The sequence below is a fragment of the Xenopus laevis genome, chromosome 4S (assembly GCF_017654675.1).
Source record: "Xenopus laevis strain J_2021 chromosome 4S, Xenopus_laevis_v10.1, whole genome shotgun sequence".
In the NCBI taxonomy this organism is placed as follows: domain Eukaryota; kingdom Metazoa; phylum Chordata; class Amphibia; order Anura; family Pipidae; genus Xenopus; species Xenopus laevis.
The window spans coordinates 71,097,407-71,113,590 of record NC_054378.1 but is presented as its reverse complement, the minus strand read 5'-3'; the positions used below and the strand labels follow the sequence as shown (position 1 = coordinate 71,113,590).

The following is a 16,184-nucleotide window of genomic DNA, read 5'->3' as shown; positions in this document are numbered from 1 at the left end:
AGAATCCCTGAGTTTTATTAAAGGCAGCTGTTATAATTGATACAGCAGTTGCTAATATCCCACAGATACTGCTGAGAAACTAATGTAGAAAATTATAACAGTTCAGAATCTGTACCTGTATTTTGAGCTGCCAGACTGAAACACCAGAGACAAGAACATTCTACTTTAAATGTCAATTTTGGAAAATAAGATATTATGGACGACAATTGTAGAATAAAAAAAATATTTTTGGTGAGCAATCTGAAAACAAACTGAAAAAAGTATTTGGAAGGTGAACATCCCCTTTAAAAACATATTTACCCCCTTATTCAACAACAGTTCATGGTGAGGGTTTTAAGAAATACCTTTTTGTTTCCTGCACTAAATATGGCAAGTGAGAAGTGATTTTGCTCAATCTGAAAAAGGTTTCATATAGTCCCTTGATCGGGCATCATCTTTCTACTTCTACATACACACATGTTAAATATGTTGTGGATCTGCCTTTTGATTTCTGATGTTGCGGTTCACCCTCACTCTGCATCTATGCTCTTTTCAACAGAGAATGCTCTGCAAAGAAGGGTATCTTCAGAAACAGTGCTTTAAGTAGTATTGGACTGGCAGCCAAGATAGACAATAGACAGGATTTCACAGGTAAGCTATGACCTATGGGCCTCTCATATAGCTATGGTTGCCACCTCTGTGTTTTAACACTCAACACTACTGGAGGGAAAACAGGTGTGACATCAGTGTGGGGACAGTGACATCACGGAGCAGAGAGTGGTTAGATCAGGTGCACTGGTGGTGGACCAGTGGGGACACATGTGGTGGTAGTAGGGTTGTTAATAATAATAATGGGCTTCTTAAATGTTTACCTTTCTGCCATATTAACATTGATGTCAAGCATTTTTACCTGCCAACCCTAGGTGGGAGTTGAGACTGAGGATCTAGGTGGCGTGGTGAAAGTCAATTTGGTGTGGACTTTTGGTTTGCATAGTAATATTTTTCTTGTTATGTTGTAATTACCGAGGTGATATATCAGTATTGGAATTTATTCATAATATACACCATGTACTAAAGCAACGGCAAACAGAGATGAATTTGCATACGTAGCAGAGGCAAAGTTATCATTCTGTGGGTCCCACAGAGAACGGCTTGCTACCTTTATACCTTGCTGACCCATCTGGCCCAAAATGACATTGCATACTACCTTGTAGCGAGAAGGAATAAGGTCCTTCACCTTACTACGTATTAGTTCTGCAAGACTTTGGGACAGTTGTCCACAAGTCAGTGGGCTGTACTTAGTATCACCCAGATAGCTGCTTAGTGTAGCCTCCAGAACCTGTTGGACTCGTTGTGGGGTGAATCTGCAGCCATTATCTGGACCAGTCTTGTAGGTGTTTTCATACTCAATTTCCTTGATTGGCTGGCATAGGGGTAGCCCTGAAAAACTCACACGTCCATAATGGGTCCAAGGTCCAAGAGACAATTGCTTGCCAGGTGCCAGAGCACAAAGAGAGTTCTTGCGGGAAAATTGTATATTTGCATTGCTAACAACTGAGCTCCTTCGAGAAAGAATAGGTAAACGTTGATCTATACTTCTCAAGCGCAGCAGAGGCCGGGGAGACAAATCAACAGAATGTGAGCTCCTTCGTGTAGAGATGGAGGCTGCCCTGTTCCGTAAGGTAGCTGTGACCTCTGCAGCCATGGTCTGGTTGAACTGTGCCAGAACCTCTTCTGACAATGGTGATGGACGACCTGCCATTTAATTATCTTGACTTCTAAAATTAAATGAAAAGATTACAGGTATTCTACTATACTTGAACATAAATGTATACCTATCACCTAAATGCCTTACACATGGGTGTTAGAAACTCAAAAGGACCGGCACTCCATGTATAGTGGAACAAACGTGTTTATTATCGATGCATATCCAACGTTTGGCCCACATTAGGGCTGAAACAAGGAACTAATGCCACTTCAGGACCAAGCAGTAGATTGGGCTGGAGCTACTGTTGCATTGGCTGTCAAACTAAGGAAATTTTTTGTAGCAAAAATACATGAAAGCAGACAAACTGATACTTACTAGGTTATCAGTGAAGTAATGGCCTTGTAAATAAGAACAGGAATTTTGTATACATTTTGTTATGCAATGTGAAGGCAACAAATAGACTTTAGGAGAATGTGAAAAATCATTGCTCTAGAAATAAATCAAATAATTAGTTGGAGCAACTGGATGTTAGACTATAGATTAGAATGAAGTCTATGGGAGACAAACTTTCTGGATAACGGGTTTCCGGATAACGCAACCCATACCTGTATAATAAATGTAGATTTTTAATTTGGAAAAATGTTTATTACATTTAGGGGCACATTTACTAAGGGTCGAAGTGAATTTTTGAATTCAAAAACTTCAAATTTCTAAGTAATTTTTGGGTACTTCGACCATCGAATTGTAGAAAATCGATTCGAAATACTGTCTCTTTAAAAAACTTCCACTTCGCCACCTTAAAACTGCCGAATTGCTATGTTAGCCTATGGGAACCTCCTAGAACCTATAGCTAGTATTTGGCTACCTTTTTAGAAGTCGAAGTTTTTTTTTAAAAAAAATCGTTCGATCGATTAAATCGTTCGAATCGTTTGATTCTAACTATTTGAATTTGATCGAAAACGGCTAAATTGACTCTAAAAAAACTTCGACTATCAAATTTCTACAATTCCATGGTTGAATTTCGAAGTTTTACCACTTCGAAATTCGACCCTTAGTAAATGTGCCCCTTAGCAATGTTAATGGTATTCACCAACATTATCCAGAATTTCTCTCTTACAGAATCAAATCAATAAATGAAAATTGTTTGTTGAAATATATTTTAATCCTCACTCAAAATAGCAGTTAAATGGTTCATCATTATTACTAAACTTAATTTATTGTAGTGTATCTTCAGACTTTTCAGTGTTAGTCATAAAAAGATATTATTAGGCTTGTGAACTCCAATAAGTCACACTAGACTGAAAAGTAATTCCAGCCTCACCTAAATACTACAACCATAATTGACTTTGATTTTAAACTTCTAAGCTGTATGTCTCGTAATTACTGAAAGCCCCAGAGAGACTGAAAATGCAAGTCAATTTATATTAAACGGTGCTAAACTGCCATATACCAACCATTTGTTTGAAAGGTTAAAACACTATGAATGATGAATAGCCTGCCTGGGTTACAGAAGTAAAAGAAAAAAACAATTAATTAGATGGAATTTTACTTAACTCAGCATATTTAATACGGAAATATTCTGGTTTGAAACACACAGGCAGCATAAATACTACCAGGGCCGGATTTACATAGTGGGCGCCCCTAGGCCCACTGCCGGTCATTGCCCCTGTCCCCTCCCATTTATTTGCGCAAAGTTTCATCATTGGGATTGGAGCAATGGGGATTTGCATGCGGGAAATTTAAAAAACTATTGTATCTCCTGTGCATCTCCAGTGTTTCTGAACCAATGTGGGTGTGGTTGGGCAGCATGCCACCCCCTAAAATCCTGCCGCCCTAGGCCCAGGTCTTGGTGGCCTTTCCACAAATCCGGGCCTGAATACTACAGTCATCAGTGGTAGGAAATTCCCTGTCCTTAAAAGTAATCTGCAAAAGTGTAGCCCAGCAACTTGTATTTATGAATAATGCCCCCAGTTTTTTAAGTTCAAAGAAATGTGTAGTTTTGAACATCCTTAAGTCCTTCTGACCAATTTACATAGAAAACATTAAGAAACAGTCTCTTTATGGCAGGCACTGGCAGTAAGGGATCGAAGAAAAATCCTGCCTGGTTGCTAAAACAATTTCAACCCTAGCAACAAGAAAGCTGCAGAAATCATAAACTAAAGAACACACTAAATAATTTTACAAAGGGCCAAAAATTAAGAAAGAAAGACAAATTGTGGAGTGGAGCATGAATGACTCTGTTAGTCCCTCTATGGTCACAGGACTGCATTCACAGTTAGGATGAGTATGGTAAAACTTAGTCTGGGACTATTAATGTCCTCCCTGGTTCAGGGCAGTAGCTGCCTTGTGTATTCATTCAGCCATTTGGAACAGTAACTTTAACATAAAAGGATAAAGCTCCAACATTTTGGCAGTGACCAGTTAAGATGGCCAGATTTGTTGAGGCAGACTATATGTTTAAGTGCAGGATGGTCAATGCCTTCAGCAATATGAACATAGCAATTTCATCTTTTATGTAGGGACTGTCGTAAGAAATTGAACTTTAACAGCAAGTGGAGGATAACAAGTAGAACATCTAAGTTTTTCTACTCAGATTGAAATATGGCTACAAGTGGCATATTTTTACACTTAGCTAAATGCACCAGTCTAATGGTTTGGCATCTCTATAACAGTAGTGATCCACAGAAGCACACAGGGTTGGACTGAGCCAAAACCCAGTGGGCCCTGGCTCTTGTGGGCCCTGCTGGCCCAGACCAACTCCCTGCCCAGTTCTTTGTTCCTTCCCCCAACCTTCCTCTCTGGCCGGTTGCGGCAAAAAATAGGTACACAGGAACTGTGGCAGAGGTGGGGGGGAGGGGCTGGTACAGAACTTCAAATTATAATGTGCAACATTTCTACCCTGATTCTTTATAAAGCTTTAGTTCTATAACAGACTGTTATCCCATTTGAAGCTAGCAATGCACTGGACTGCGCGCTTACTAAAAAAAACAAGTCAAGAAGTATTCCCGATGAACTAGTTAATTAAGTATTCCTAATTAACTCTGCATCATTACCAGTAACTCGAATCTCTTCTGGTACACAAGAGTTAAAGAATAATGCAAAGATTTGCCTTACCTGGCAGCGTAGCTCAAATGTCTCTACTTGTTACTATCTGAATTTCTCTTTGCTCAATATATTATAGTGCCCGTGAACCAACGTGCTCAGACTTGTCTCTAAATTCTCCACCACGTTGTCTCGCTTAATGATTCCACAGGGATAAGTAAATCAATGGCAGAATGAAAGTGACAACTTAGTGGCATCAAAATGTTCAAGGCAGCTTTTTGTTTTTGGTTGGTTACTACTTATTGAAATTAGCCTTGGAAACTGTTTTCAAATGAATAGAGTCTGAAATTGCTATACTCTCTCTGTCGCACTTGGTCGGGCTCACGCAAGGGGGGCTAGGTGGCTGGCATGGTTGCCTAGAGTGCTGGGCCCTGCTGGCTGCCATAGATTCCATTTTATCCAAATAATCAAATTTTTTTTAAATAATTCTCTGTAATAATAAAACAGTATCGTGTACTTGTTCCACATTAAGATATAATTAATCCTTACTGGAAGTAAAACCAGTCTGTTGGGTTTATTTAGGGTTTACATAATTTTCTAGTAGACTTAAGGTATGAAGATCGAAATTAGGGAAAGATCCATTATCCCTAAAGCCCCAGGTCCCAGGCAGGTCTCATACCTGTACTGTTAACTGTTCACACTAATATTCAAATACACCTGGGAACTGATTTTTATTATAAATGTGTGGTGTTCTGAAATAAAGGAGCACTAACCTGGTACATTGTATTGTTTAAGTTTGTATATAGCATATATTCTATTGCACTTGTTAGTATCACTGGGGAGAGTCTTAGTTCATTTCGAACACACTGATTAATTGTGCACATGAGTTTAGTGCGGATTGGGTAAAAACTCATCTGTAGTTATGTCCCTGCTCTCATAGACTGACTATGAAGCACTTTTCAAGCAATAACCTTATCCTGTGTGCCTCCTAATGTAATTCTTCCTGGTATGTCATGTAATGTTCCCCTGTTTTTAGACATTTATCTGCTGAACTGTATCAGGCTAGCCAACTGAGACATGGGTAGAATGAGCTAAAATACATAGAAAAAGTGGTAATATGGAATTGATGTTAAAACAACATGGATATTATCCATCAATATCAATATTATACTTATCACTGATGTTAATACAAGACCTCAGTCTGAGGTAAAATTAAGAGATTTAGATTTTGGTATATTCATTATCATTTTTATTCTTATTTCTTGAAATGTTTTCTACTGCTGCACTTTAATATGGTAATTAATATGGATTCTTTTTCAAATTAATTTTGTTTGCACAAATATAAACACCATGTTACTAAGTGCATTTTCTTTGTATTTTTAAATAAATATATACACTGTACTGATGTTTGAACCACCAGGCACTTGCATATGGAATAAGAATTGCTAACATAGGGGCAAAATGTCTGGTTTTCAGAAAAGTGACATACATATAGTATATTTGTACTATCTAATGGAAATCGGTAAATATTATGTATTAGATATAAAATTGTATATCTCTATATGTGTAAAATTAATTATTTTAGTAGGTGCTGCCAGATACAAATGGTGACAAAACAGTAAATTAAGATTATCATGGCAGCTGCATCAGTGTTGGTTTGCTACTAAAATTAATCGCAAAGCTGACAATCTGTGAGTTCTAGCAAATGCCAGAGGGGCTGCTGTAAGTTGCCATAGACAGTCACTATAAATTGGGTTGGTGGGGGGGCTGTTCGGGCCTCTGTGTACTTTGAATTCCAGAGCCTATTGTGAATTCCAGTCCCGACCTGGGCATCACTGACAGTTATTTTAATGTATCTGCAAGTGAACATTGACATTTGCCATAGGTACATGTATGGCTGCATGGACAAATGTACAATGAACTCCCATGGTATTCAAAATTTCAAACACTGACATGATTTCTGCAGAAGAAGTTAAAATTGCTGAAACGCACTGATGCAAAAAGTGCTTTGTTAATTAATTCAGTCAATGTTTTGGGCCACACTGGGACCTTTATCAAGCCTTGGTAAGCGTGGCTCAAAACATTGCCAGTTTTAATGTCAAAATGCCCTTGAGAAAGAATTTAGATCCGAAACATCAGGATATTCTCTCTGTTACCAACCTGTTGCTATACTTTTGTTTGGCATTTAGGCATTTGGAAAGTAAGTACAGGTATACTGTATTTTTGATTGTACTTTTATTATCATTGAATAATGATGATGTCTTTTATAGAAAACAAACATTACTTGACATACCATCTGGCCTGAATATCATTATTATATCATTTACTTAAAAATTATGGAAAACTGCTTTTCAGTTTTCAGATATCTTATACTCTCATATGCCAGATGGATGAAATGCCATGTTAGAGTCCCTGTTCTGTGCGCATTTATAAGGAGTTAAGGTAAATGGCAACATGCAGGTTTACATAATTCAGTCTGTATCCAAATCTGTCATGGTATATGCTAATACTTACATGTGGTGGGTTGCTGTTGTATTCTCTCACCTTTACTTACTTTGACTTTGAATCGGAAGGTTTTTGACTTTGCCATAACTGATTATATGACTTTGTTTGCTTATACTTTGCACATACGCATTATGTCCTTAAGCAAATAACATGATAAGGTTAGCAGCTGTAGAAGTTCTAAAATTAAATGAGACTTCCTTGTCCTTGAACCCTTTCTTAAGGAGTTAGATATTGGGTGCACAAAATCAGTTAATGTTGCTGGTAATGCTAGTAGCATTTCTGTTGAACTTATTAAGTATATTAGTATTTTAACTGCATCTTTTATAGAAAAAGTACAATTGGAGTAAAAAATAGCTTTTTCTAGTTTCCCTGCCCTAATCTTATTTGCAAGCTGTACAAGATGAGAAGGCAAAAAATATATTGTGACAAGACATGGACACTATGGCACTTAGTTTTAGCATATGTAACCAGATAAAGTAGTAATTAGTAAATCACTATTTTTCATGGATCTAATGTAAACACATACCGTACATATATAGTATGAAGTTTGTGGTTGTCTCCCTCTACAGAAAGACTTGGGAAGTTTCCATTTATGCATCCACAAACCTTTAACTTCTGCTGCAGATATAACAAAAAAGTCAATGAAAATGGTATACATTATCGCTGAATCCATCATTTTATCTCCACAATAAAAGCTTATATCGACTGTGGGAATGATGAAGTTCCTGGATGCACATGGGCAGGAAAGTTAATCAGTATAGAACAGTATGCATGTCAAACATAAAACCAGGACTATAAGTTAGGCTCACTGTTAGTTGGATACCACCTTGTAATGTAACATTGAAAGTATACATAGTACTGTACAGATGTGAGTATATACTTTTCCTTAAAATGTGACAGGCCTTACTGAGGAATGCGCAGTATGTGGGATAAACAGGCAGTCTGAAGGGTGCAGTCAGGCAGAAAGAAAGAATTGAATCACTGGCAGTTGCTTTGAAAAGAGGTAATATATCTGCTATTTGTTTTGTTACAATAGTTTCTGTATTTGTTGCAGCCTTCTCTTAGTAACAGAGAATGAAAGTATATGCTATTAACCATTTAAGCATAAGGTCAAGAAATGTGACTGGACAGCATTGAGTAGTATAATCAGTTAAACCCCCACAAAACCAACTGATAATAAAATAAAATAAAAATAAAACACAATGAACCCAAAAATGTGCATTCCAGGCCATAGAACAAGTGATCATTCACACAATAAAATAGCTAGAAAAAGACACCTCCACTCTACAGGAGCAAATGGATTCAGATGGCAGCCAGAATATTTAATTCTGTTTCCTATACTTTGGAAACCTCATCAGAGATACCCAACTCCAGCATGTCGATACCATAATTGTTCTAACTCTGGTAAACATTCCATGTCAGTGGCCAATACCCCATCACCCACCAACTCATATTCCATTGTCAACTCCCACTAAGCCTAGCCTAAGGGTTTAAGGATAGGATGATGCTCCCTTACTTCTCACATGACTCAGCAGCTTTACTGTTACAGGCGTGCCTTATGTTCCGGTCGTGTTTCCTAGAATGATCTGATGAGCTTGTTAATGTAGAGGCAGTTTATATAATTAAAGAGGAAATACAGTATATAACTATGATTAACCAGATAAATAGTGCTGTACTATAGTGTACTGAAAATGTGTTCTGCATATACTTTTAATTTTTAGGACAATCAAAAGCTAATATACATTGAGAGGTGCCAATTTGTTAGGCACCCCTTAATGTATTTAATCACCAACTTTTTTCTCCAGGTAGGTGATCATATGCAGAGAAAAATATGCTGCTTCTGATTCTTTTCATTGCAGTGCTGCATAACTCTCATACACCTCTTTTCCAGGGATTCCTTGTGCTATTAGTTAGACTTATGTTTTCTGAACTTATATATGTGCATACTGTATATATGCAAGTCCAATTTACAGGAAAAGGATCCCTGGGAAAGAAGGGTAGGATGGTAACAAGGCTTGGTTCTGGTTTTATCTTTGATCTACACAGTAAAGCATTGAATCCTGGATTTAGTTTGTGATTTGGCCAAATGATATCTGTTCAGACAAATCAAATCCAAGTCACAGCTCTGGACAACTGAACAAGACAGTTTTTGTTCACAGCTAGTGCAATATTTATATTTTTACTTAGGTTTTAGTATGAAATTAGAATTCAGATTCAATATAGTATTTAGCCAAACCCAAAATGATGGATTTGGTGCACCCCTAGATTAAGCCTCGTGTTTATTGGCGACAAGATTAAAGACCTGCAGGGATACTATCACTCACTATCCACTTTGCTTGCATTTAATCTTTACATTGGAGCAGCTGTCGTGAGTTCCTAACCCTGTACTTGCCTCACTGGATTTTCTTGTTGACCTTCGTTAGTTTAACTGCTCATTTTGCGAAACAAATGGCTGGAAAGCACCCCACAGCAAAGTGTTTATTGGCTGAGTATGTACCCTCTCTCATTAAAAACACAAAGTACACTTGAATGCACTTGGATCCCCAAGCATACCCTGCATAACAGGCAAATGTGAAAACATGTGTGTCAGCCTTGTCTACTACGTTTAGGAGACCCCATGTGCACCATCTGACAATAAACAGAGAAGACGGTTTACATCAGACAGCAAGGCCTTATTTTCACAGGCATGCAAATTTACATCTGCAGTTACCAGTAATTAAATACATCTAATGTATGTGTCTACAAAATAAAATCAGGCATATTAATAATGAAAGTTTAAAGCAGTGCGACAGCCAGTATATAACTGGCAATTAACGAACTCATTTATTAAAAATAAAATACACTACACTTATCACATAAATATATTTTAAAACTTTATACATATTTAATTTCCTCAAAATTAAGCTGAACCTTTTAATAGTTTATTTACCACTGGTCAAACAAATATACACTAAAATGAGGGCAACTTGATCCATGCCTGGTTTTTCTTTTTTTCCTGCTCAAACACAAACCGTGAGCAGAGAAGGGAAGCCAGGCCAGCTGTGCAGCCAGCATTTATGTAAAGTAAATCACTTCCAGAACTTGCACGCAGTTCTAGGAATAAGGTGGAATGTGGGACTAGGGAGTGAGGGAGCTGCAACAAGATCTAATGGAAGAAAATCAGGAGGAGCAGGAACTGAGTGTGTAGGACACGTAGGAATAAGTGACTGCTGTGACACGCAGGGCTGCGCTCTCTTTCTCTCTGTGTTGTGAATAGCTGGGCCTGCTGTACTATGGCTAAATGTCCTGACTTTCCCAAGCATGAGGAGCCAGGCTCACTGCAAGGAGACAGAACCTCCCTCTCTGCTTCTCTGAGGGGACTGATAAATAACCCTCTGTTCAGGTTAGTGTGGTTATATGGAATGTGTTTCTTTACAATGTGATGCAGGAAAACTGGATTTTTATTTGTAAGTTTCATGTTTTGATCAGGTCATGCTTCACATAGATTTTACTGAATTCCTCCCCTCCCCTCTTAGATAAATATTTATACTTTCCTATCTGGTTGGTGTGTTTTCCTGTGCTAAGCCATGGGTAACCAACGTGTCCCTCCCTCCTCCTCATACATTCTGAAGACAGAGGCAGGGCCTTATATAAATTCACAATACTCCAAAAGGCACTTGTTCGGCACAGTATTTACATGAAAAGCTCTTCTCGCACTCCCTGGCCTTCGTGTTGATTGCCCGGTGCACGGTGACGAAGGGGTCGGCACCCTCCAACAGCAAATGGGTAAGAAATCACTGGCACTCAAAGGGCAGGTGCAAGCAGGGACAATCCATTGCGTTTATTAACAGAAAATGCAACGTTTCGGGCGAGTGCCAGTGATTTCTTACCCACAGTATTTACATGACCATTCAGGTTTAGCTTGGAAGAACACAGCAGTGATAAAATAAGAGAGCATGGTCCATCATGTGATCTTCCATGTGATCTAACATCCTTTACAATTATTACAAGGGATTTCATTATAACTTCTGATGAGTTACTTGTATTATACATAATATCAACTCCTACAAAATACCTTCAGTCACTTTTCAGTCATTTTGGTATACATAAAATGGGTTGTTCACCTTTAAAATAACTTTTAGTATAATGTAGAGAGAGGTGTTTGCAATTGTTCCTGATTTTTACTATTAACATTTTTTTTTGTTTTGCAACCAGGAAGTGGTTTGAATGACAGACTTGTATATGAATAGGAGACTTCCTGAATAGAAACATGTTTTAAAAAGTAAAATTTTTGCCTCACTGAGCAATATTTTTTTTGGCTGTTGCAGTCAGTGTCCCCTATTTGTTAGTTGTAAAGAGTCAGAAGAAAATGTAAGTAATTAAAAAAATATTAAAAAAAAAAAGAGTAGAACCCTCAGTTTACATTTTCATAGGGGGCCAGGAAAAATATTGTAAAATCAGGTGTAAAATGAGGGGAAACTTAAAATCAGGAGATGAAAAAATTAGATTTCACTCTAGAAATAGCCACTCTAACATACTAACAGTAACACCTAAGTAACAGTTAGCTGAAAGTGACCACCTTTTTAAGGCTTATGGCAAGCTCCAGACAAAATGTCTTTTGTTTTGAAGTGGTCGGGATTGACAATTAGTAGTCTTAACTACCATCACAATCAGGCCTAATCCTGGAAATGGAATATGAATAGGGCAGTCAGGGCCGGCCTTAGGCCAATTGGACCAATTGGGCCCAATTGGGCCCCGCACCTCTGGGGGGCCCCGCACCACAGGGCAGCACAGATAATATTTCCCTCAGCACATGATGCTGCCTGGCCTGCCCCCAACTTTGAGAGTCCAGCCCATCCCCAAATCCATAGGTCTAGCCTGCCCCCAACTCTCATAGGCCCAGCTTTCCTCCAACCTTGATAGGCCCTGCCTGCCCCCAATCCAACCAAGCCTGCTCCCAAGCTGAATCGGCCCAGCTTCAAACTAATTGGCCCAGTCCACTCTCCTATTTCCTCCCTCTCTCTCTTACCCTGTGTGCCCCTATTATGTTACCTTGTCTGCCCCTTTCCTTTCTATTTTGTGCCTGTATGCCCTTATTTTCCTAAATACTTGGTGTGTCAGTAGCCAGCAACACTTTGTCTAGGGGCCCCGCCAACATGGTCCCAATTGGGCCCCACATGTGATAGGACCAGCCCTGAGGGCAGAGCCTGAATATAAAGATAAGCAATGTAAAATAAGAATACCAATAACACTGAAGCCTCAGAGTCAGTCTGTTCTTGTTTGCTAAGGACAGTGACCCAACAACCACATAGTATCTTCTATCTAGTTAAAGGCTCTATATAAAATTAAATTTTTTTGTGTTTTCCTCAGATTTGGTTATGCACATTAAGGTTCAGATCTAGTATTGCACTAAGCTGAATCTTGCTGGAGGTTTCCGTATAAAACTCTAGATAGATACTGTAGCACAGTATGGAGCTGATTGTTCATAGGCTACTTTATCATAATGTACAATTTTCCATTGTATGCAGGGAAGTTCATATATTCAGTTGATGATACATTCAGCATGTATCTGGAGTTCAGTGCTGTTAAAGGATATAAACAATAGAGACTAGGAAGCAAAGGTTGCACTGACAGAACAGACAGATACCGTCTGAGTGGCCATATATGGTATGGCTAATTGGCTATCAATCTTCATGGCAAATTACATTTTTGAACCCCTTTGCTGGAGACACTGGGGTGCTGGGTTGCCCAGATCCTTACAATGGGTTAATAAGTAAGTTTCAGTTGTCACTATTCTCGCTCCTCCTTTCCTTTTAATCGCCTTCACAACAACCAACACTGTGGCTTTATTTCTCTGAAATATCTAAGGAAACCTGCAAATACCAACATGATTTGCTGCGCAGGTGGAAAAGTCTGTCTCATACAGTTTCATGTTTGTGCCTTGAACTGCCTGAGAAAATAATATTGCATCAGCATTTCTCCCCTCACTAGCTCTGTTGTACATATACACCTTTAGCTCTGCAGCTTTCAAACCATGTCCACCAGGCTCTGAACAATAATGCAATTTGAAATCATGACTGGCATATTATTAACCACAAGCCCCTGTAATAGGGAAACTCTGAAGTGTTAAGGGTTAGGCACAAAACCTGTTTGTGTCCTAATAAATACTTTTTAACTATTGTTTTCACTTTTGCTCTCACACCTCCGCTCTTCAACAATTACAACATCAGCCCTGTCAGTGAAAAACGATCAACATGAGCTATAGTTAACTTTTGATGAACATTAATATTTTCAATTTTTTTTTAGTGTCAGTATCCCTTTAATATGTACAGCCAGACCTCCTGAAATGCTCTGCTTTTCAGTATATGAGGTAGATGTTGCTTGCTTCTTTTCTGAAACTATTGTATTGATATTTGGATTTTTTCCACCCACAAAAAGTGAAAACCTGTTAGTGTTTGTGGGCAGCAAAGCACACATTTTAGTTGGCCACAAGAAATGGTAGAGAGGGCTACACAGTGAACTGCTCATTGTGTGGGTGTAAAGATCATCAGATAAAAAATCAACTGCGCGTTTTTCCTTAAATGTGTGTTTTTATGTTTCAACTTCACTATATGTAATGACATGGAAAAGAAAGGTAATGGTGCCCTTTAACTAGTATATTTTTTTTAAAGAATTGATGCACGTTGATTTTTTTTTTTTTTTTATCAAAGAGGGTCTATACCCCATGTATTTACAATCAGACAGGTGATTATGCAGATGGTAATGAGACAGAGCCAAAACAACCATCACGACACAGCCTCAGAGGACTATAATTTTTTTTTATTTGTCCGCTTTGAAGACTTTAGTTTATTGATTTGAAAATTTCCTTTTAATTTAACCACTGAAGAAAAGCTTCCTTCTTATCAAACTGGAGAAAGGTTGAGATAAGGTGTTGGCCCAGGAACTGGCAACAGTTTCGGTGAAGGGATGAGTTCCAGTAATGGCTTGTGGCTTTGATGGCTGATGGCTTTACTCAATATTACTCCTTTAAAAAGTACTGATTTTCTATGCACTTCTCCTGGTAGCAACATGCCTCATAAGTGAGTGTGTATAAACAAATTTACATTCATTCTTTAATAAGGGTTGTAGCTTGGAACTGTTTTTGGCAGTCCTTTAATTTTGTTGTCAAGGGTTTAAAGCTGGCCATACATGGGCAGATTTGTTTGGCATGAAAGATTTTGACGATACTGCTCAACCATCAGGGAATATATGCCAGTTCAGGTCAGTTTTAAGAGACCTTAAGGAAGTACAGCAAATTGTTCTGTGTACTACATCAGCAGGGGCATAATGCATGGGTAGATGGGTAAGTGAACAGCAACTTCTCTTGTTTTTGCTATTCCAATCATTAGGACAGATTTAGCAGTCTGGTACAGGTAAGGGTTGGCCAATTTATGTCTACCTAAAGATTAAGCTATTATTTGTACACTCTAAGCTTCCTTTCATCTATTAAAGGGGATCAAATCCTTCCTTAAGCTGGCCATAGACGCAAAGATACGATCGTACGAATCGTGGATTCGTACGATTTTCGGACCATGTGTGGAGAGTCCCGACTTTTTCGTCCGTCGGAGATCGGTCGTTTGGTAGATCGGACAGGTTAGAAAATTTCTGTCGCCTGCCGATAATATCTCTGCGTGTATTGCCGATCGTACGATTTTCAGTGGGAGACTGTCACTAGTGTTGTCAGACATAAGTATCGTACGATTGCTGTCAGGGGCAGAACATTGGGTGATCTGTTCTTATTTGATCGGAATGGTAAAGACTTTGATCTGAATGGTTAGTGGAGGGTCGGGAGATGGGATTCGTACGATCGGATCTTTGCGTCTATGGCCAGCTTTAGAGGGGGTATACTCTTACAGCAGCCCTATGATTACCGTTAACCTACTATACAGGAAGTGCATAGAAAGTTAGGTGGCTGACACTATGACCTTCAGAGAGTACTGTTAAGCTAAAAGTCTCATGCTGGCAATCTAAAACTGACTAAAAAATTGCTACTATCTCAGAAGCCACTAATAGAAGAAATTAAAAAAATATGCAAAAGTGCTCAGACAACCAATATCAGTTCATTTTGCAGATTTAGATCCCCCTTAAACATGCACAGAAGGCACCCATATATTTTTGTAATCTTATTTTTATTTTTTGTGTACAAACATAAATTAACACACCAGTAGCATCTTAGGACTACTGAGCAACCTTCTGTTATAGGGTATAGTCCTATCTATACTTTGGGACCAGCACATGAGGGGTCATTTACTAATGCAAGTGTGGTGTACAAAGTGCAACTACAGACACAAATTGCTATGTATAATGCAGTCTTTCAAAACTTAGGCATGCAACAGCCACCATAAAAACCTCTGTGGATGGGTGCAATAACAGCAGTACTCTTGCCCAAGGTATAATAATACAATATAAAAATGATGCTACAGCACTTTTTGCAAAAAAAAAACAGTATATTTAATGAGGTTGAAGAATAAGCCTTTGAGGGTATCAATAATTATTTTTGTCTTTGCAAAAGGATGTGCTGCAGCCTTATGTATATATTTTTCCATTAATGCAGTGTTTTTCCCATACTTCTAGCATAATGTTGCTTTGCTCTGAGTTGTGCCCATTACAGTCATGCCCATTACATTTAGGCCTGATGCATTCGAACGGATGAATGTTTTGCTTGCGTGTTTGGGCAAATTGGGTGCAAGTTGTGTCTAGCATTAAATAGTTAGGTCACCTTTGAAGCAAACGTAAAAAGCGGTGTTTGAATCAGGAATCAAGTCTGGTGCCACTTGATGCAACCTGCTGTGGAAACCCCGGAGCTAACAGAAGATCTAGGATTCTCTAGCATCAATAGGTGCAGTTGTGTACCATTCATCAGAAGGATGGATGCATTGACAACCATATGGAAATGCAAGTGCCTGAATTGCATCAATATGTGATTTTTATT

General features: G+C 38.5%; 2 protein-coding genes across 2 annotated transcripts in view; one reads left to right on the top strand and one right to left on the bottom strand.

The window, feature by feature from the left end:
- Positions 1 to 86: 86 nt before the first annotated feature.
- On the bottom strand, positions 87 to 4,873 carry dynlt4.S (dynein light chain Tctex-type 4 S homeolog). The gene is made up of 2 exons (XM_018260841.2): positions 4,802 to 4,873; positions 87 to 1,757 (listed from the first exon to the last, which is right to left on the bottom strand). Exon 2 carries the CDS (start codon positions 1,739 to 1,741, stop codon positions 1,028 to 1,030), a length of 714 nt encoding a protein of 237 aa, XP_018116330.1. The 5' UTR covers positions 1,742 to 1,757; positions 4,802 to 4,873; the 3' UTR covers positions 87 to 1,027.
- A 4,736-nt stretch (positions 4,874 to 9,609) lies between these two features.
- The window catches only part of btbd19.S (BTB domain containing 19 S homeolog), a 28,184-nt gene continuing 21,609 nt past the window's right edge, over positions 9,610 to 16,184 (top strand). Inside the window, exon 1 of the mRNA XM_018260840.2 lies at positions 9,610 to 10,616. Within this exon, the coding sequence (XP_018116329.1) occupies positions 10,507 to 10,616 (110 nt within the window). The 5' untranslated portion in view covers positions 9,610 to 10,506. The remainder of the gene's footprint in view (positions 10,617 to 16,184) is intronic.